This window comes from Ochotona curzoniae, unplaced genomic scaffold (assembly GCF_017591425.1).
Source record: "Ochotona curzoniae isolate NIBS_2020 unplaced genomic scaffold, NIBS_Ocur_1.0 scaffold_1037, whole genome shotgun sequence".
Taxonomy (NCBI): Eukaryota; Metazoa; Chordata; class Mammalia; order Lagomorpha; family Ochotonidae; genus Ochotona; species Ochotona curzoniae.
Window position 1 is genome coordinate 11,440,429 of NW_024467083.1, and position 23,169 is coordinate 11,463,597.

General features: G+C 40.4%; 1 protein-coding gene across 4 annotated transcripts in view; it reads left to right on the top strand.

Moving 5' to 3' along the window:
• Positions 1 to 23,169, top strand: part of CDC14A (cell division cycle 14A) — a 165,168-nt gene that overhangs the window by 70,018 nt on the left and 71,981 nt on the right. For 3 of the 4 annotated variants that reach the window (XM_040998412.1, XM_040998414.1, XM_040998413.1), the window contains exons 6-7: positions 14,186 to 14,252; positions 20,466 to 20,528. In XM_040998412.1, the coding sequence (XP_040854346.1) occupies positions 14,186 to 14,252; positions 20,466 to 20,528 (130 nt within the window). The remainder of the gene's footprint in view (positions 1 to 14,185; positions 14,253 to 20,465; positions 20,529 to 23,169) is intronic. The other variant, XM_040998415.1, reaches the window with a different exon arrangement.

The window sequence follows — 23,169 nt, forward strand, 5'->3', positions numbered from 1 at the left end:
GCGGACATGGTTGATGCATCACTCTTCACTGTGTTATGTATTTCAAATCTTTCTAATAAAAGGGCTTTGCAGCCACTGTGAATTAAAACAATACTGTTCTTCAGGTATTTATTTAGCAGGCCATTTTCCCTGAGCAGTCACCTCTGTGCAGCCTTTCCTCATTTATCCAGAGAAACTTGGCAGGTTCTTGACTTATAATTCCCCATTACAGCTTATATATTACAATGCTCCATGCTCCATTAAAGCGTGTGTCTTCCATTATAATTATTTATTTGCATGGCTGGTTCTTTTTTCCTACTTGTGTCTCAAGGGAATAAGTATATCAGATTGTTCCTTGTTCTGTGCCATTCATTGAGAGTCCTGTGGATGTAAGGTGATTCAGTCAGCTGAGGACTTGGGTGTGCAGCGTGTTTAAGTGTATAGGCAGAGGACCAGTTCCGGCACATCATTAGTTAGGAGACAGATGTTACAAAAATAATAAGGAAGACTTAAGTCTGGAGTTGGGTACTGGAGATCTTGTTAGGAGTAGGTCCTGAAGAAGATCTTTCTATTTGATATAAAAACTGTAGTTCTGATTTTAGGTACTGTCAATGTTTTTAATTGTGTGTCATTTTTTAAAATAATGATATGTTAGGTAGGATCTTATATAAAAAGATGTTCGCAATGTAGGTACATCCATTGTTATCACCAAAAAGTCTGGTTTATCGGATTTTTTTCTATTTGAATTCTTAATTAAAATTTTAAAAGTTGTAACTTTTAAAAAGTAACCTGGTGGGGCCCGGCGCAGTGGCGCAAGTGGTTAAGGGTCCTCGCCTTGCACGCCTGGGATCCCATATGGGCGCCAGTTCTAATCCCGGCAGCCCCGCTTCCCTTCCAGCTCCCTGCCTGTGGCCTGGGAAAGCAGACGAGGATGGCCCAAAGCTTTGGGAACCTGCACCCGCGTGGGAGACCCAGAAGAGGCTCCTGGCTTCGGATCGGCATAGTATCGGCCCGTTGCGCTCACTTGGGGAGTGAATCATCGGATGGAAGATCTTCCTCTCTGTCTCTCCTCTCTGTATATCCGCCTTTCCAATGAAAAAATAATAAAAATAAATCTTTAAAAAAAAAAAAGTAACCTGGTGAAAACAGAGTAAAAATGAGGCAAGTTAAAAAGAGATCTGTGTGGCTTTACTACTTATTCCTGATTAAATTAAGTGTAGTTGTCTTTAGAGTTGGGAATGGTTGAATTTCTGGCTTGGTGTGACACACCAGAAGGCTTGTGATGTTACTGCTTATGAGAGAGTCTTAGGGTGTTCCACTCATAAGGTAGTGTGTCAAAAGCTCTACTTTTCACTTGTGCTGAGAAGGGCCAATATGTTTATCAAGAGCAACACTAGCTGAAAATTAGAGGAAAGGGTATTTTTTTCATCTATCGAATTCCTTCAGTGCATCCATCTTGAGTGTTGGTTTGGCAGTGGGCCCTCAAGGGAGCAAGGGCTTTAGTTCTATGTTGGAGTCAGCAGAACTTGAATTGGCAAGTGTGGCACAAATATTTTAGGAATCTCTCCCTTATGGTGGAGTGCCAAATTATAGTGTAGACACCATTGACCAAATGTTCTATAGAGTTGTATTCATTCCAGCATGTCAACATCTCGTAAGAATGTCACATCACTGGAATGTGGTGGATACCTAGATTGTTTTGGTGATAGTCAGTGGCAGTGGTTTTCAGATTTGTATTTTTAGATGCTCATGAAACAGAATTTTTAAAAATTTAAAGTCTCACAAGACATTGTGAAGATAAGGAATTAAAACTGCACAACTTCTATTGTGCTTCATGTATACTTCATTGTTCTTTGGTCTGTATATATGAGTTTGGTAAGGGTTTGGTATTATGATTGTTTCTAGATTTGCCAAAAATTAATTTCTGGTTGACCGCCAAAATTATTCAGGAAGTAAACAACATCCAAGGGTCCACTTCCTTTTAAAAGATTTATTTGTTTTTACTTATGGTCAGAATTATACAGTGTGGAAAAGATAGACTGAGAGCGATTGTCCATCTGCTGGTTCACTCTCCAAATGACCACCGTGGCTAGAACTGGAGTGGTCTGAAACTGGAGGCAGGAGTTTCTTCCATGTCTCCCATGTTGGTGCAGGGGCCCAAGGGCTTGAGCCATCCTCTGCTGCTCTCCTAGGCCATTAGCAGAGGGTTGGATAGTAAGTAGAGCAGCAAGGACATGAACTTGTGTGTTGTCTGTAGGGGACACTAGCTCCTCAGGTGGAGGAGTAGGCAGCTTACACCACCACACTGGCCAGGGACTCACTTCTAAAGAGTGAGTGAAAATAATGGAATGAAGAATAATGACTAGGTATGGAGTTGAGGTTGCAGGCAGGGTGCAGTGTGATAAAGCCGGTAGAAGTCTGGATGTCCTATTTCCGTTTGTTGCTCTTGGGTTTGTGCAGGTCTCCCAGGTAGGCTCAGGAACATAATTTTGTGTGGCTGCTGCTTTATTTTACTTTGGAGAAGAGCTAGGATTAGTTGATTGTGGTCCCCAAAGTGTTGTCAGTTCTTAAATTTATCTGCATAACTGGGAAGCATTTTAAGAACTATTGATGTGTGGGTTCCACTCTCAAAAATTCTGAAATAATTGGCCTGTACTGAAGTTTTGAGTACTAGGATTTTAAAAATAACTGTCTATAGAATTCCATTTCATAGGCATGGGTGAGAAGTATTGCTCTGTGAGATGCACCATGATTTAAAGAAACAAACAAACAAACAAACAAACAAACAAACCCCACTCAATGATCAAGTAAGTTTATAACTCTCCCTTTTAGAGAATTTTTTTTAAGATTTTTTTTTTAATTGGAAAGACAGATATACAAAGATGAAGATCCTCCGTCCAATGATTCACTCCCCAAGCAGCTGCAGCAGTTGGAGCTGAGCCGATCCAAAGCCAGGAGCGAGGAGTATCTGCCCAGTCTCCCATGCAGGTGCAGGGTCCCAAGGTCCTGGGCTGTTCTTGATTGCTTTTGCAAGCCACAAGCAGAGAGCTAGATGGGAAGAATTTTTAAAGAGTTTGAAAGATTCTAAAGATGTGCTTAGGATCCCTGCCTGTCGCCTAAACACGCTCAGTGAACCCTGTCCTTTGAGGAAAGGAAGGCTTTGTTATATTAACTCCCAAGTGAGGAGACAGGAGAACTAAATCTCAAAGCTATTTCCCAGATTGAGGGATATCTTTATAGAATATATAGAAGCAAGCTGGTGTGTGGAAATGCCCAGCAAGGCAAATCTTGCTGGAGAAAGGCTGAGAGTCAGGCCAGCCTGGTAAGATGACTATTAATTATGCATTTGTTTGAGAGATCCTTGGCATCTGAAAAGGGTCTGCTGTACCCAGGTTCCAGTGTTCTTAGGTCCCAGTACGTTCCAGTAGCTCCTCCCATCTCTTCCCATGCTCAGACCGCAGGACATGCAGTGCCTACTCCACCCCTGCACACCATGTTCTGTCTAATAGGCAAGGAATTAAGAAGTATGACCAGAGCCATTATGAAAGCATAAAATGAGGAAATTCCTTCAGGACGGTGGTGGGGAAGCGTATGGGGAGGTCTTTCAGTTTGGGCTGGTTAAGGGGAAGTCCAGGAGGAAGGGTGGTTTGGTGTCAGTTCTGAGTAGTGAAATCACCTGTTTCTCTTTGTTTAAACACAGAATTTTCCAAAGTACTGCTTCCCTTCCTGCAGTTCTTTTGTAACACTGGGTGGCACGTTTCCAGACCCACACCTGTGTGGAACAAAAAAGACCTCTTGGGTTTCAGAATAATACACTGTTATTTGTGGAACAATTTTTGTGCTGTTTCCTGAGAGTCTTGGGGGAAATAGAAGGCTTACCAAATAGTGGTGTTTTATCTGCTGTGAACAGTGATATCCAATGCTTTTTTTTTTTTCCAAAGCAGATGTGAAGCCAGACTCTCTACTGTCACAAGACTCCAAAAAACTCTCATTGACACTCCTTTAGTGGCATTTGTCGTTAAGGTGGACCCATGCTGTTTGCCTTCAGGGAGGTGTTTGCTGTGTGTTGTGGAGGACCCTTAGTGATGGCCCGGTGGCTGAGCTTAGTGAAATTTCTCAAGCAATTATCCTAGGTCTCCTGGGCTTGCCAGGACTTGCCTGTCTTCTCATAAAAATTAAAAGGGTCAAGGACTCAGAAGTTGGCATCAGGATGCTTTCTTTCCTCTAAAGTGCAAAGTAAACATGCACTGTAGGTGTTAGATGCAATTACAACAAAAGCCTTCCTGTTCATAGCTAACCTTGGATCAGATGCTTGTTAGCGTAAATTTGTAATTTTTGTCTAAGTTTGTGTTGTAATAGCTTTGTGTTTCAAGGGAGTATATTCCTTACCTTGTTTTCTTTTTGGGTATCACAACTTTATTTTATGACCTTTTTCTTTTTTTAAAGATTTATTTGCCTGTATTGGAAAGATAGATTTACAAAGAGAAGGAGAAAAGAGAAAGGTCTTCTGTCTGCTGGTTCACTTCACAAGTGGCTGCAACAGCTGAAGCTGAACTAATCTAAAGCCAGCAGCAGGTGCAGGGTTCCAAGGCTTTGGGCTTTCCTGCACTGCTTTCCCAGGTCAACAGGAAGGGAAGTGGAGCAGCCAGGATCCTGGGTGTGCAAGGCGAGGACTTTAGCCAGTACTCTCTCTCAGCGGGCCTGAATTTTATGTTTTTCAGATGTTTGAGATGTTGGTCTTCAACAACAGTCACGAGTCCATTATTCTGCTACTTAGATATGTCCTGACATTGCAGGTATAGACAATGGTAGAAAGTCCAGCATCCTATTGTCAAGATATATTTGACAGTTTCATTGGGAGTCCATTTTTTATTCAGCTGTATAGATGCATTCTGCACTGTATCTTCACTTCTCAGTATGCTACTCTCCATTATACAGTTTCTCCAGATGAATATATGTACATACATGTTTACCTATATATATACTTTATATATATAACACACACACACACACTACATTATTCCATTTTATAACACAGATCCATGGACTCTGATATTTCCCCAACCCCTCCGCAAATCCTCCCCCGTATTGATTTCCTCCATATTAGTGCAGTAGTACAGCTCATAACCAGTCATAATTCACACACTACTTTTTTTGTGATTCCATTTTTGGTGGTTCACTCTTGTCAGATTTTCTTTTTCTTTTTAAAAATTATTTAATTTTATTGTAAAGTCAGATATATAGAGAGGAGAAGAGACAGAAAGGAAGATCTCTGTCCAATGAATGATTCACTCCCCAAGTGGCTGCAACTGCCAGAGCTGTGCCGATCCGAAGCCAGGAGCCTCTTCCAGGTCTCCCATGCTGGTGCAGGGTCCCAAGGCTTTGAGCTGTCCTAGACAGCTTTCTTAGACCACAAGCAGGGAGCTGGAAGGGAAGCAGGGCTGCTGAGATTAGAACCAGTGTCCATATGGGATCCTGGCACATGCAAGGTAAGGATTTAGTTGTTAGGCTACCATACCACACTGGGCATAACAGACTTTCTTGTACTAAGGGTTAGTGCCAACTTTTTGTATACTTCATAACAGTATATTTCTAATAACCAGCTTTAATTGGTAAAGATGGTTTGGAATAAGATGTAATGATTTATTTTAATAAAACAGTAGTAGTTATCTTGTTGAATGTCTGTTATAAAGGCCTATTTTCAATATTTGAGTTCCATAAAATTTACCATTATTTTTAAGCCACAATTAAGTCTGGGTAAACATAGAAGAGTAAGGTGTTGATAAAAGACCCAGAACTCGGTTTGTTTTAGACAGATTTCACTTTGTAGAGTTTTTGGTCACCTGTTAAGTCGTAGCTTAGCACTGAATTTTCAGGTGTGTGTTTCCTTAGTTGATCAGGTGATCGGTGCACAGCCTGACATTCGTGCTGAAACTCACAGGTTCCCATGCCGTGTGTAGTCAGTGCTGGTTGGTGCACAGCCTTTGGCTCTGCTCTGAGAAGGCAGAGAAGGCATGCACTCGCTTCCTCGTGAGTGGGAGACACAGTTGCTCTCCTGCTATTCTCCTAAAACACATGTTCATATTATAGACCCCCATGATGTACTTGCTGAGCTCTTTCTCTTCCCTCTAGCCCACACCACGTATTCGTCAGAGAAACTGAAGTGAGGATATACTTTGGGCAATTTTTGTCAATTATTTTGAGGCATTGTCTAATTCCCTGTACACCTGGGCTAACTGGCTAGTATGGTAGCTGCTAGCTACCTGTGATAGTTAGTTTGTGAAATTGGTCCAACTCGAGAGTATAGAGTGTACATTGACTTTTAAAGATTTAACATGGGACAATATAAAATATTCATGATTATATTGATCTCATGATGAAATGATAATCCAGATATACTAAATTAAGCACATTATTACTAAAATTAATTTTACTTATCTTTATATTAATAGAATTATAAAAGTTATAGTCACAGTTATGGCTCTCTTATGACTGAGATATTCCCATTACATAGTGGTGATCTAGAGTACTTTTTCTATTGTAAAGTTTATAACTAAAGATTATTTTATATAATTTCTTTTTGGAAAGGCTAATAGTTTTTTAGCCAGAGAATGTTTAGGTAGAGGTTAATGAACTCACACATTCCTTCAACAATGTCTGTAAACATTGTAATGTGTCCTACTTCCTGAATAACCAGGTGTGGGTGATGCTTTTCCTGTCTCTCAGATGCTCATGATTTTGTGGCGACCATGGAGTGGCAATCAATTCAATGCTTTAGGGCTCTTGGATGGCTTCTGTGATCCTATCCAACCCATTACTCTCTAGATATTTGTGCACTTCCTGAAAATGTGCCATTTGTAGAATTTAAAATGAATCTTGGGATTGAGATATGTGTACACATCATGGTCATTTCCACTGTCTTAGTCCATTGTCCGTCAGTTCTGTTTTATAGCTGTGTAGGTACTGCCCGTTGTTCTCTAATGTTTCTTCATTTTGAACCATTTCATTACCAGAAATGCTTTCTTCTTGTTTTGTGCAAATATGTTGTTTCATCTCTGGTTTCATCATGCAATTCTGGATATTTACAAAATTGCTTCAATCTGAGTGATTTCTTAGATTTTATTCAGGCTATTCACAGTGGTTTGCTAGTATCTTTGCTAACAGTAAAAATGTGCTGATTTCCATGGTGTCTGTAGTTCACCACTGCTGGCTGAGTCTATGAAAATTTCTGAATGCATAACAGTTGACTGTCTTACACCAGCGAACCCAGCTCTTCCTTTTAATATCCAATTATGGGTAGTAATTCTAGTTTTCTTTGCTTTTCCTCAAAACAAATATAAAAGAGCACACACACATTCAAATACCAATTGCTCCTTCTATTAAAATATTTCTTTATTTAGTTTTTATTTGGTGGATATTTATTGACCTCTCCTAAGGTCACAGTTATGTAGATTTTTATAATTACTTAATAATAGTTTTTTAGTTCAATTGACTGTTGTGCTCAGAAGTCAGCTTTAGAAAGAATTGCCAAGATAGATGAAGTTTAGATGATCAGGGATGAGGCTGAGCTAAATTTGCATTTGGATGTCTCAGGACAGCTGCTGGCTGTAATATTAGAAACACATAATTTATTCTTCAGCAAAGATGAATGATTAGAAAACCTGAGTATTTGGGTATTGCTTTATCTCCTGAATGAAGAGAAGCCTGTGTTTACCTGTTTGACAGAGTAATGCAATACACAGTAAAACTATCATGACAGATAAGGGCAAGAGCTGTAGTTGTCCCAGGTGGTAAGGACTATGCAGACTTTTCTTTCCTTTATAAGAGAGATGGAAAAGTACAACAGATCTTCTTGTTCCACTCAATAATATTTGACTTAATAAATATGAATGGATGAATGCATGGTGGAATTAATGAATGAAAATGCAAACCAGGAGTGAGGTAAGTACCTGGTCACTGTAACTGCAATCAAAGTATGGGAATTTACACTGTTTATCTCAGCTTCTATAAAGCAGTTGGACTGAAGTATTGTGTCTCGTATCATTGACAACAGGAGAGAAAACTGCCTTTGAGTATTACTGCTTTTACCTTTATTCAATTCATACTCTGGCAAGGGGAACAGAAGGAAATGTCCTTATTGGCTAGAAGGGATTTTGGGTTAATGTAAGCAAAGCTGCTTTTGGGAGAATTGAGTTTAACAAATGCGGTCAAAGAATATACCAGAACATTATCTTGGGATGAGCTCCCAAGCTCCTCTACTTCCGTTAAGCATTTATTTGAGCCATGTTCTAAGGAAACAGTGAGGAACAAAAATGTGCAAATGTAGATCTTGCCTTTTTAAAGGCTATCCAAGACAGAGAGAGAAACTGCATAGGACCAACATAAGCAGAGTAGGATATAATTTTTATAAATGTGATTACATCTGATGGTAAAAAATTTGGGGATTTGATCCAACCAACTTGAGGTTGGAGGTTTCCCAGCTGATATCTGGAGGGTGAGGAGATACAACCTATGCAAAAGTAAGTAGGAAGATTGTGTCCCTAGCAGAGGCAAGGTTCAATGAGAACTGGGTGTTCCCTCATAGAGCTCAGGCCAGGGTGTTGTGGCTGGGCACAGAGTGAGGGGAGCATGGGAGGCAGGAGGCTGCAAGAACAGGCTGCAGGCTGAGCAGGTGTTGGAGGGCCTCGAGGCAAGTCAAGGATTTGAATCTTGCCCAGAATAATGACAATTACAGTCAAAAAGTGATGGGATCATGCCTTCTTTTTGAAAGTGTCACAGGCTACCGTGAGGGAAATTGATTAGAAAGACTAATATTGGGTGTGGAAAAGCAATGGACTCAGTAAAATACATTCAAGAGGTACATTTGGGAGAGTAATGATCAGGTGCAGGGGAATGAGAGCTGTAGAGGGTTCCTTTTTGTTTAGCTTGTGCTGTGTCTCTTACTGAGTCAGGAACTGCTGAAAGACCAGATCATTTTTGCTATTGGTTTTGGGGTTGGGATACATTCGAGAAATGTTTGCTACACAATGAGTTGGAGAAATGTGTGACACTTAAATAGAAATTCTGTTAGGTGTTTGTGCTATATTGGAATTGTTTAGCTAAAAAATGGAAAAAAAACTTAATTACCCAATAACTGATGAATGGATGAAGAAACTGTGAGGCATATACACAATGAAATCGCATTCAGCCATAAAAAGAATGAGATGTTGTCATTTGTAACAACATGGATTGAACTGAAGGTTTTTGTGTGAAGTGAAATAAGTCAATCACAAAAGACAAACACTGCATGATCTCACTCACATGTGTTATCTAAAAAAGTTGATCTCAGAGAATAGAATGTGATTGCCAGGGTTGGGTAGAAAAGAGAGAAGGGAGGGTTTGAGAGATTGACTGATAGGTGCTATTAGATGGGTATAATAGATTGTGGTGTTTTGTTGCATAGTAGGGAGAACATAGATAATAATAATGTACTATAGATTTCTCTAAAAGTAGGGAGATTTTGAATGTTTGAACCCCAAGAAAATGATAAATATTTAAGAGAGTAAATATATTTTCCCTGATTTGAACATCACACAATGCAAGTATTGAAACATCACATAGTACCCATAAAATATAAGGGGTCTTGAAATTTTTCATGAAAATATGTATCACGAAAGCTCTTTTTATGTGTTTAAAATTTTTTACCAAATAAATTTGTCTTTAAATTTTATGAGCTTCATTGATTTTGAAAGGTTTAGGGAGAAAGGGGGAATAACCATGTGCTGGGTCCTTTCTCTAAATGCCTGTACTGGCCATGCCTGGGCCAGGTTGCAGACAGGAGCTGGGAACTCAGCTGAAGCGTCTCACATGAGTGGCCAGAGACCCAGTTGCCTAAACCATCACATGCACACTTCCAGGGTATGCGTTAGCAGGAAGTTAGAATTCAGAACAGAGTAAGGACTCTAACCCAGCTGCTTTGATATGTCATGTAGGTGTCCCAGTCAGCATCTTAACATTACACCAAATGCCTGCTCTCTCCCATAAATTTTCTTAAGTAGCCTATGTGTACAAGCTTAGGTATCAGGGGAAAAGAAGGAGTTTGTGCTAGAGATGTATTTGAGGGCATTAGCAGATAGTGATCATGGGTGAGGCTGTCTAGGGCAGTCGCTCTCTGCTTGTCCCTCCTACTGGCAGCATTGGCAACTTGGGAGAAATGCAAATTGTGCTGCCCTGTCTTAGGGTTTAAACTGTGAGACCTGAGGTGGTGCCCAGCAGTGTATTTTAAAGGGTTATGCAGGTGATGTTATTGCAACCTATCATTTGATAGCCTGTGATCTAGAGAGGAAGTGTGGAGAAGAGATTTGTTTCTGGGGTCTTTTCCGACAAGTTTTTGCATACGTCTGTTTCTTGCAGTTTCTCCAGTGTTTTTTTCTCCTTGATCCGTATTGGGTTGATTTATGTATAAGGCATAAGGATTCTTATTTAATAATTTTGTACACATAGATACAATTATCCCAGAACCATTTTTTGAATAACCCTTTCATCAGGGATTGGAATCATTGTACTAAGATTCAGATCATCTTTCAAATATTAGTTAGCTGCAGATGCATGGATCAGTTATTAGGGCTTCTATTCTGTTCCATTGGCCTACATGTCTGTTTTTGTGCCATTATTAGGCTGTTTTGATTATAACTGCTCTGCGGTGTGTCTTGAACTTTGAGGTTATGATATTTCTATCTTTGTGCTTGCTGTTTAAGATTGCTTTAGTGACTTGGGGGTATCTTCTGTTTCCATATGAATTTTAGGATCCTTTTCTCTAGATCTGAAGAAAATACCATTGGTAGTTTGATTGGTATCTCATTGCATCTGTACATTGCTTTCGTAGCATGGCCATTTTGATCTTATTAAATCTTCCATTCTGTGAACATACCAGATTTTTCCTTTTTTTTTTTTTTTGGTGTTTATTTCTGTTTGTTTAACATTTCACAATTTTCATTATAGAGATCTTTCACCTCCTTGATTAAATTTATTCCAAGATGCTGCTGTTTTGTTCTTCAGAACATAGGTATTCTGTTTTCTTGGTCTTCTCTTTGTTTACTACTCATTCATCTTATTTTCAAGTTTTAAAATCCATGATTTTCAGAATTTAAATTCCTATTCTTTTTGTCCTTTCTTTTATGTTTTCTCTCCTTGTAGGATTTCATTCTTTAAAAGTGCATTTAAAAATTCTCTTTTAGTGATATTTTAGTAGAAATAGTTCAGTCTTCCACCTTTATCCTTTCTTTGTTAATTCTTTTCCCCTCAGAAAAAACATAATATTTTTTGGTGTTCCTTCAATGTTAGTTTCCTTCCTATTACTGTATTCAGTAGGCTGCCATTACTAAACTATTTTTCTTTTGCCCACTCTGCCAGCCAAATTTTGTTATTATGCTGGCTTTAAGTGGTGCCACATAGCTTCCTGTACTAATGTATATGAATAAATGCATTTTATAGTAGGTGCTCAAAAAAGATATACCATCTTTTTTCAACCCAGAGTACATAGCTTATTTAATCGCATTTCTTATTTCAACTTGCACACATTTCACCATTGGTTGAGCCTGCAGTGACTGCTTGCATCTTAATTCTGCTGCATGGCAAATTAGCTCTTAGGCCCAGCTTTGCAGAGCTGCACTTTTGACCACAAGGTCACAGTAACTCTTTTTAGTCTTTGGTAACAGTTATAAGATAAGAGGACAAGAGATGTGATAGTCTCAGCAGTTTTACAGGCATCTGGAGAGACTTGGTCTGGAGTGTCAGCCACAGTTTGACAGGTACTGGCCAAATTGTTTAACACAGTCTCCAAGTGGAAAGACATCCTTTAAGGAAGAAGTGTCACCTCCATTTTTCATAATTATTTCTTAACTTTTTCACTATAGAAGTTTTTTTCCTGAATAAAATAAAGCAATAGTTTTAACGTAGAGTTTAAAGAGATAATTCAGAGTCAGTCAACATAAGGGAAAAAAGTCTGTATTTCTTCTAATGTTTAATAGGATTACATTCAGTGACAAATGAGTCCTGGAAATAACCCCTGGTAGTGTTAGCAATATAAGTAGCTTTGTCACAGTAGGAATTACAGACATTCCTAATGTTTTATTAAAGTTAGGTCTTAAATATTATTTATACTCATTTGTTCAAAATTATAGTAATCAGACATCATTAAAGCTTATTAGATTATCTTAATTTTAAAATACATAATGGGCTATTATCAACTTGTCTTAATATTTTGATAACCTTGTTAAAGTTTAATTTAGTTTAGTATTTGTTATTCCTATCTGTTTTATGCATTTAAAAACATTCTGAGAAAAATGGGTCCTTAGCCTCACAAGGCCATTGAAGGGATCTAAAAACAATGAAATACTGAAACCATGCCCAAAAGAGATGAGTGTAATGGAGAAGTATGAATATAAAAATATAAAAATATAAACTAGCATTTGCTCTTAGGGCCTCAGCTATCCTTTTTCTCTGGGAAAGTCCATTAAAACTTGCTTCTTGTGATTCATATTTTACCAGGGAGCTATTTTAACTGACTCACGAATTCAGGTATTTTTTGAAAGCCATCTGAAAAACAACAAAAAAGCTCAAAAACTTGGTATCAGATGGACTTCAAAACCTAGGATAACCCTCTTTACCACAAGTGAAGTTTCAAAATTTTCAGAAACATTTCTTTTGAGTGGCTTTGCTGACTTGATATATTTCTATTAGCTATCAGGATGCTAACACTCAGGAATGACCAAGTTACATTTTAGTTCATGACTTAGCAGCCACAGCTTCCTTAACCTTGGGGTGGTAATGATACTAAACTTGTTTTTGATGTTCGGCCCTTAAAGGTTGCCTTCTCCAAACACTGCCTCCCGGCACCCTCTGTCCTGCCCTTGGCAGAGGTGGTGTGGTATGTGGTTTGACTTTGTCAGGTCTGCTGCCTGTTTCTTGGGTCAGCAGTGGGGACCAAGTGGGAGAAATAGACACTGGAGGTCAAGTTTCTTGCCTGGGACACCTTGGAACCTTGCTAGTGTTAAAGTGCTGTGCCAGTTCTTGCTTAACTGACCCGAACTTGATACTTTAGTTTTATGTTGCCTGAAGCAAGTCTGTTAAGTTGCTCTAAAAACTTAAATAAAATATGAAATACTCTCTTTTCAATGCAGTTTCCCATTCCTTTTGATAGAGAGCGCTTTGTGCTATCTTAGAAGCTCTGGTGGACCCGGTGACTCTCAAAGTCAGGAAGTGTGACTGGTGTTTTCCTCTGCCTTTGTTTTTGTTTGGCATGGGGGAGGAGAGACTTTCAGTCTGTGAAAACAACACTGTGGTTCTGTTGAAGTACATTGTATTTATGGTGTTCTTGACAGATTGTCCTCCACTAAAAAATTTCTCATGCTGATGAATATTATTCTTAAAGAATCAAGTTCATTGCTAATAAGAACTGTCATAGTATTTGACAAGCACCGCGTCTGTGCCATATGCTGTATGAAGAACTTCACATGCTTTTTCATTTAATCTTGCAACAATGCTGTAGGCGATGGCTCCATCACGGACTTCCTTTCTCAGATGACAAAACGCGGACTGTAAAGGAAGTCCCTTACTCACATTCCAAAGCCAATGTGGGACAGAGGCAGAAGATAAGCCAAAGCACTCTGACTTTGGGGCTTAGCCACTTAGATCCGCACTCTTATTAATTCAGTCCATTGTTTGTGTTGTTCTTTGTTCATTTGTAAGGCAGATTTTTACAGAGAGAGAAGGTCTTCCTTCAGCTGGTTCACTCCCCAAATGGCCACAATGGTCATATGAGCTGATCCAAAGCCAGAAATCAGGAGCTTCTTTCTGGGTCTCCCACGTGAGTGTAGGGGCCCAAGGATTTGGGCCATCCACTGCTGCTTTCCTATGTCATAAGCAGGGCGCTGGATTGGAAGTGAAGCAGCTGGAACTCAAACCAGCACCTGTATGCGGTATCAGCTTTGCAGACAGAGGATTATTAGCCTGTTATGCTACCCACTTCAGTCCACTGTTAAAATGAAAGCCATTTCAGAAATGCTCTGGGTAAGCCACAAAAGCAGTGGAAGGATCGATGTGTTACATGGGTTTGCCAGGTTGACAACTGTGAAGCCAAACAAGCCTGTTTCCAACTGACTATGGTATTGTTCATTTGAACATTCTGCATGCAAGTTGTTAATGTTAAATTTATTTATATTTATAGGGATGCTTCCTTTGGAAATTGCACTTACAATCTCACCATCCTCGACTGCTTGCAGGGAATCAGAAAGGTAATAACAATTCTTGAGTAAATTGACACAGTAGACCAAAATATGAAAAAGGAATCATTCTTGGCAGCCTTGTTTGCCGAAGGAGGGGAGGGTGGTAGTAAGAAGACGGTTTGCACGTCCTGAGTGGTGACTGATTTATAAAATCTAGCTAGTCTCCCTTACCCATGGGTTCTTGGTTTGGGCTTCCAACTGAGCACAACTGAAAAATATTTGGAAAAAATGCATTTGTATTGAACACGTACAGGCTTTTTTTCTTGTTGCTATTACCTAAATCACATAGTATTTATACTGTATTAGGTATTATAAGTAATCCAGAGGTGATTTTAAATGTATGGGGGGGGTGATATGTGTAAGTTATATGCAAATGCTGCAGTATTTAATATCAGGAATTTGAGCATCTGTGGATTTTGATATCCATAGGAGTTGGGATCTGGAATCAATACTACACACACACACACACACACACACACACACACACACACGTTTATATATTCGGAGGGAAGACTGTACAGGTAGTAGGGCCAGCTGCAGGAGACAGTGGAGGGGCCTCCATTTGTCCTTTAAGTTGTTTGAGTTCCAGGGCAGATTTACCACTTCTGTCTGCTGTTGTGCCTGTGATATTGCCTGTCACCCATTTAGCTTTATTATCAAGCTTGATCTTGAGGTGGGAGAGGCAGGAAATGATCTGAGCCACTGTCCTCCTCGGTCAGTCAGTGCCCACCCCAGGCTGAATCACAAGCCCTGAGGCTGGCCCCCAGCGTACCCACCCCATGGTCTCTGAACAGTTTCTTCAGGTGATCTGATGCACTTGTAGTCACCAGCTTGGCATGGAGGGGATAAGCATAAAGCTTTTGTGAACTTCTGTACCACTTTTGAGATCAGTCATTTACAACCTGAGAAGTTATGTAAGGGAAACTGAATTTAATGAAAGCTCCAAGTACATAATTGCATATTAAACCTAAAGTTATGATTTGCTATCAATCAATAAATAAAGCGTGTATTATCTAACCTATAGGCAAAAGTATCATGGGTTATATGGCATTGGTAAATCTGCTCAAATATTCTCTGTTGTAAAGTTGACTGCTCTATTTTGAGTTGTGAAAAATCAGTATGACAAATATGCTACCTGATTTATGTATGTTTCTGATGTTTCTTGTTGAAATAAATTTGAACCCTCTAAAACTTAAAATTATTTCCACACATTTTTCCTTTTGCTTAAAAACCATGGAGGTATTATGGCCCACTCTTACAAATAATATCATCAAAATGTACTCCTAGAAATACTGGTAAGAGCCTTCATGGAGATATTACTCAACATATAATGTGGTATATAGTGTTCAGAAAATATTCAGGGGTGGAACAAGTACTTTATTTATTGTCATTATTATTATTTTGTGATTTGAGAGAGGCAATTTATAAAAAATAATACACAATTCAGAATGATTTCTCACTGGAATAGCCCTGCCTCCTTTTACATTTACTGATATTTCAGCTTAGAAATTTATATCATCTTTGCTGTTGAACATTTTTGTTGTGACTTGTTATGAATAAAGTCTCATCTAAATGTACTGTTTCATCAGTTATTGGGGTTTACACAAAGAGGAATCAAAGTCAGAGATTGTTCCTTGCATCCTAAAACAGCTGACACATATTGTAGGCTCTTGCATGAAATATTTTATAGGCTATTTTTTGTCATTAAGTAAGAATGCATGGACTTTAGCCACATTTTTTTGTCTTTTACAGGAGAATATTTCCCTGGTTTTGATATTTTTCCTTGAGAACAGAGAGTTTGAGTATTATTTGACCTTGTAGAGAGATTCATAAACACACTTAGCAAAGTGAATTGTTGGGAATATATTTTCTCTAGAGTGGTACATATGGTTAACTCAGTTTTTTTTTCAAAGGTGAATTTAAATAACTTGTGTTTATTCTGGATAGGTTGCCTCAACTCCTACTGTAAGAACTTAATGTTTTTAAGAATTACCTTGGAGGGCGCCATCATTGCACGGTGGATGGGGTTGAGGAGGAGGCGAACTTGGGACCTGGGGATTAAAACTTCCAGCAGCCTGTTGGCTGCTGGTGGGTGCCAGGCCAGGATCGTCTCCATGCTCGGAGCCCCCATTCCAACCACCGCATACACGCGGTGACTTGTCCCTGCTCTGGGGTTTCGGGTCTTTGAACTGCTGCTTAGGTAGCTCCATGTCAAACCCACTGTACTTCTGGGATGTCAGTCATTCCTAAAGACTCCCAACAACAGAGTAACTTTTCCTTTGAAGGTAAGCAAGGGTAATGAGACCTGGTAGGTTTGAGAAGAGGGACCAGATGATCTTTATGGAAAAGTCTGATATACCAACCTCCTGTCAATCTGTGTAGAACTTGTAATCACTGAACAAAGCTGAGCCACCGAACACCAGTCCATGCAAAAGCTAAGGCTTGGGACTTGTCTAGCATGACCATATCTTATTACCTGACATAATGATGGATCAGGAGACGAGTCTCATTAGGCAGGGCCATTACAAAACTAGCACACAAGAGAGCAATATCTGGGAGTAGATTCTGTAGCGGATGTTGGGCCAAACCCTGTGGAAATACTAGCTCACCAGTTAACTCAAAAGTTGGGGTGGTGATGGACTAAGCTAGGTGTGACTAAGGAGCCTGCCATCACTCACAGGAAAAGGAACTAGCAACAGTCTGGACTGGTCAAGTCAGCAGCACCCGAATGTGCATGCTAAATAGGATGTGGGGTGGGCCGGGCTGCAGTGTTCACCAGCTCATATAAGGCCAAATGGAAGGCCAGACTATGCCTAACACTGGCCTAAAACCCACTGGCATGTATGAGAACTGGGTCTTGGAGGAACTTGGGAAACTCCCCTGGTGGTTCATAGCTCCCGCTGGTGAACACATGGTCCAGACCTGGGGGTCAGACAGGCTGGGAAAAGTAGCTCCAGTGGCTGGCTAATGTGTGGATTGGTAATGCAAAGGAGTGGACTGGGCAGGACTGAGCTAACCTTAGCCCACAAGCAAATTTAAAAATCAGGGTGGAGCACAGGTCATGCTGAGCTAGGCTCTTGCGCCTATTCATCTGTGTGAGCCAGGGATGCTAAGCCAAAGCATCTAGGGCAGGGGCTGGGACAGGTAAGGGGTTGTGCCAAACTGAGTCAGAGCAACCAGTGGCATGCACACCATCTATGTCTGGGAACAGGCCCAGTTGGGGAGCTAAGGGGACACCCTAGCTATGTTGAGATTCCCACTGAGGACCGCAGGGGCTGGAATGGGGGCTGTGTTATGATCTGGATATGGCTGCAGTCTCCCTTGGCACAAGCACGGGTTGGGACTGGACGTGCCAAACCGGGCTAGACTCCAACACCATCTGGTGCTCTGGAGGACCAGAGTAGATGTGGGACGGACTAGGCTAGGGTCTTAGCCCCTATTGAGCCATGTGTGAGCTGTATGTGGGTATGGATGAGCTGTGGCTGGGCTGAAACATCCAACAATAAGAACTAGATTGGGTTGAAGGCCAGTCAGGGAAAAGCCACTGTTCCTGCTAGGACAGGAGGTGAACTGAGTAGGGCTGGCTCATGGACCCATTGGTATGCACTAAATCTGGCATTGGGAAAGGTTCTTATGTAGGAGCCTGGGCAACTCCTCTGGCAGGACACAGACCCTGCAGGTAAGCGTAAGAAGCATAATAAGAAACAACCTAGAGCAGGTCATGGAAAGTTACCCACTGGCATACAGTTGGCATGGGTTGGGGGCAGACCAGGCCGAACCAGTTTACATCATCCACTGGCGAATCTGAGCACCAGAACAGAGTGTGGGTCAAGCCAGATACGGTCGCGAAAAAAAAAAACAGTGCACATTATGGAATGCCAAGGTGAGGTGACCTGTACCCGATGTGACTGCAGTGCCCAACCAGCACATGTGAGAACCAGGGAGGGAGGGAGCAGAGCCAGCAGGAGGAATGTGGGGGTGCTCCCCTGTGGACAGCTACTTCCACTGGAGAACGTGAGCTGGGATGAGCGCAGACCAGGCCAGGCTAGGCAGGGCTACAACACCTGTGGGCCTCATGTGGACTAGATCAGGGAAAAGCCAGGCTGGGCTGACTGTTCCTTCTGGTGTAAACATTAGAGTGAGTGAGGCTTAGCCGCAGCATCACCTGGCAGAAGCTGGCACTTGGGGCTAATTTTGTCAAGTTACACTGCAGAACCACCTGGAGAGTGCATTAATCTGGGAGTGAGAGTGGCCTAAAAGGGAAATAGTGGGCATCTTCCTCTTGGGTTACCATTCCCACTGGAGGGCACGATACCGGGACAGGGGCTGGGGTGGCAAAAAAGAAAGGCACCCGACGGCATGTGTGTGGGCTGGATAGTTGGGCTGGTTGGGTTGAACTAGGCTTCAATGCCCATTGACATGTATGAGAGCCTGAATGGGATGTGGGTCACTCCCACTAGGCTGCTGCACATACTGGCAAACCAGGGCAGGGGGCGGGCCTGGTGGGGGTTATTGTGGGTCACTCCCACTGGCTGCAGCTCACACTGGTTTATGTAAGGACCAAGTGTTTGCTGAGCAAAATCAGGCTGGACTGCAACACCCATTGGTTCTAGTGGAAGACAGGGCCGGAAACAGAACTGACCCAGCAATTGCAACCACCAGCTGATTGGGATGATGGACTGTACCAGGCCCTGTACTGGCAAGCACACATAAGAATCTGGTCCGGGAACACCTCAGACAAAGTTTTTTTGGGGCTCTCCCAATCAAACTGCCGGACTCAGAACCCTAACCATGAAAAGACAGAGGACAGAACAAGTCAGTCAACTACCTCGGCCATATGTTGGCAGTGAAAAACTGGGCAAACAGACTCTAAAATGGACTATATCAATCGGTGGATTCTTCAGTGACATCATCGTGCTTTGAATGGCGAGACTGGCAGCAATTCATAACTGATGAACTATCAAAACCACTTGAGCAAGACCCTTGGAGCATGCCCCACATCAGGGACTGGGACGGGTAGGAGACTGGGTGGGGTTTCTCCCTTTGTCTTCCCTTTTACCCCAGATACAGGAAAAAACAATGTGGAAATAATAGTCTTACCCACTTTCCTGTAGCCCTTAAACCTTTCTGCCTTAATTAACTAGGTAAAGAATGTCAAAAATACAGAAAAAATATGAAAAAAAAGAATTACCTGGGAAAGTATATTAAAAATGCTAATTCTGGGACCGGGTTGGGAGTGGGGAATCTGGGGCTTTTTTTTTTTAAATACAAGCTTGTGTTTCCAACATAGGAGATAAATGTTTTATGTTTTGAGAAAACACTGCTCCCTGAAACACTTTCAAAGAGACATGAATGGGGCATGGAATACTGGTTTCTTTTCTATTTTTAATGACTTGATTGTGTAACTTTTCAATCTATCTGAGGTTTTGCATTCTATTGCAATATCATAGCTTCACAGTTTGTAAAATAAGAGCCTTTGTTTTCCTTTAAATATTAGATGTGAGGCAGCTAGATGGTTTTTTGAGGTGTAAAGTATTAGAAAACGGAGTGCCACCTCCTTGGGTGGTGCTAAGTTGTAAGAGCAGTGAGGGATATCTTTACTCAGAAAATGTCACTGTGAAACAAATTGTCCTAAGGTAGAGTTTTAAGAACAAGTTAGGGCCTATTAGTTAAAATGCTTTCATTTTTGGCTTAAATACTTTTTTATGAGAAAAGAAAAATAAACTTTTCTAAGAATAATTGATGCATCTTCCATCAGAGGAGTTAATCACTATGAGATATTCTGTCTAAGGTATGTGGTTCCCAAGAGGTTTTGACTAGAAATTGCTGGTATGTTCCATTTTCTAGATGTAATTATTTTACAAACAAACTGGCATATTAGAATTCAAGAGGTTTCTTCTGTGGAACATGTTTTTACTCTGTTTACTTACTGTCTTACTGTTTTACTCTGTTTACTTCTTGTTTTTTAAAGATTTATTTTTATTTTTATTGTAAAGTCAGATACACAGAGAGTAGGAGAGACAGAGAAACCTTTGCCTTTACTTCTAAGAGAATACGAAGACAGAATTACCACTGCTATGAAATGCTTTCTAAATATACATTACCAAAGGGTTCAAGCTTTCAGGTCCGTGGGGATTATTTTATAAGTAGGATTTCCAGAACTGACAAGTAGATTTTATCAACATAAGAGGGGGAAAAAACTAATCAAAATTCTACTTTCAGGGATTACAACATGGATTTTTTGACTTTGAAACATTTGATGTGGATGAATATGAACATTATGAGGTTTGTACATTTAAATTTTTTGTAACACTTTGTGTTGGTTTATATATGTATTTCCTTTAACACTCAGGATTGAAGACTGCATAGATGTTAAATGAAAGCATTCTGGATTTTAAAAAAATGATTGTCAAGGTTGTCCCTTTTTAGCATTTGAACTAGGAGTCAGACAAATCTTAATTCGGGAAAATGCCAAACTAAAATATATCTGTATATTCCTTTAGCCAAGTCTTTGTTATCTTACCAAAGTGATTGTTGTTTTCTTAACAATAACAATTTTTGTTATCTTAACAATCACTTTATACTTTTAATTTATTGGGAAAATAATTGGAGAATATTTGGTAGTGAAATTATTAGTTACTTTTAGCTTAAAATTCAAATTTTGTTTAAGACAAAATCAGATATGTGTTTCATAATATTTTTGTTGTATACATTTTATTTTGAAGCATAGCTGATTTGACTTAGTTCTAAGAGTTGGTATTCTCTGCACCCCAGCCCATGTAACTGTTACAAAGCCAAGGCAGTGTTTGGACAATGACTAGCCTAGCTTTTTGGTTGTGTCCTTGGGTGATGTTGAAGGAGAGAAGGCTTGTTTACATAGGGAGGAATCCCAAGTGATTAACTTTTCCTGAAAGATGAGAATCTGGGGATTGGGAGTGGGCACAACAGCACTCCCCAAATGAACGCAATGGCTGATGCTATGCCGATCTGAAGCCAGGAGCCAGGGACTTCTTCTGGGTATCCCACACGGGTGCAGGGTCCCAAAGCTTTGGGCCGTCCTCGACTGCTTTCCCAGGCCACAAGCAAGGAGCTGGATGGGAAGTGGAGCTGCTGGGATTAGAACCGGCGCCCATATGGGATCGCAGCATGTTCAAGGCGAGGACTTTAGCCACTAGGCCACACCTCCAGGCCCTTAAGTAAATAAATCTTTACAAGAATAAAGTCAATTTTATCAGAATGCCTCTTCTAAATATTACTAAAATGAGGTCATTATATCATGACAAATATTTGCATGACATCTACAGCAAAACCTTTACTCATTTGGATAAGGCTGTATCCATCTTCCTCCTGCAGTTCAAGGATCTAAAGCAGCACCATAGAAAGCTAATAGCATTCATGTATTTTTAAAATATTATGTAGCAAAAAACGAATAGAAGAAATGATGAAACTTATAACATGCATTTTTGACACAATATATTCAAAATATTTCAAATATATAATTGATACAAAAATTATTCATGAGCTGTTGTAAATAAAAGCAATTAAGTGTGTGAATTCCTTTGTATGGTTTATGCTATGATGCATCTTAATTTGGCCTCGCCACAGTTCAAGTGCAGAGTAGCCATGTGTAGCTAGAGTGCAAAATCTGGAAAAGAACAGTTTCATTCATGTGCCACTGTTACCCAGCCGAGACCTGGAGCCCAGGAGAAGCAAAGCAGATTGAATCTCCTTGCTTCATGTGATCTAATTGTTCATATGAGAGCCAATTTCAAAACCCTGTCATACTTAGAAGTCTTCACATCACCATCAGAATGCATGTTTTAAAAACTCAGACCAAACATCCTATGCCCGTGTTTTAAGTCTTCCATGGGCTCCACATTGTTTAAGTAATGGAGGAAATGCAAACTCTTCTATAATGCCCTTGTTAACATGAACAACACTTTTGTCCTTCATTGTACCCCAAATTCTGCTATTTCATAGACAGCATCCATTCTTTGTGCATTCCTTGCCTGTGATCCTTTCTTGCTGGATCACTGTATTTCAGTGCTGTTGTCGAGTCCTTCTGGAGCTTGTGGAAGCTATTCTCAAACAAGGAGTCCTTGTGCTCTGTGGGTTCTTCCAGCCAGGAACTGTGTCTTACTCACCTTTACTTGAATAAACCCAGCAGCCCAGGATTGCATTATGGGCAGTCGTTCAATGTTTCTGGTATGAATGAATTAATGGGTCAGTGAGTCATCAAATGCTAAAGACAGGAATATCGTGCATTTTATGTGACCCGTTATCAGTGTCAAGTGAGATGTGTTGGTTAAGAATCCCATTCTAATTTTGAAGCAATACTCTAAGAGAGATTTACTATCGTAGACAACTTCTGCAATGAGGTTTCTTTCTCCCAGCATCCATCTACACTGTGAGAGTGAGTTGTCCTTTTACAAATTCAATTTTCTTTTTTTGCAACAGAGATGCCAGCTATTGTCTTCTAATGCTACGTTTCTGTGTAACTTCAACTTTGTTAATCTGTATCTGACATCTCCAAGTTGATTGGGTCATCCTTCATTGCACAAATAACTTGTTCGCCTGACCAGGTGATATAGGCTCCTGGTCATCCCTGGAGAACCAGTAGAATTTATTAGGTCTTCCATTACTCAATAAATCACTTAGGTCAAGAGTGGGAGTCAGTGTTGTTTACTGACACACGGTGTTCTAAGGCTTTGCTTTGGGCTACATTGTGTATTGCTGCATTCTGCTTGATATTGCCCTTCCTGGTCATGGGTTGGGAAAATAAAGGTGAAAATTCTTGGGAACAGGAATTGTGTTATAGTGAATTCAACTGCCGTTTGGGATACCCACATCCCATTTGGATGGAGTGCTTGGTTTGATCCCAGCTAATCTGTGTTTCTGACCCAACTTCCTGCTAGTGAGCTTGGGA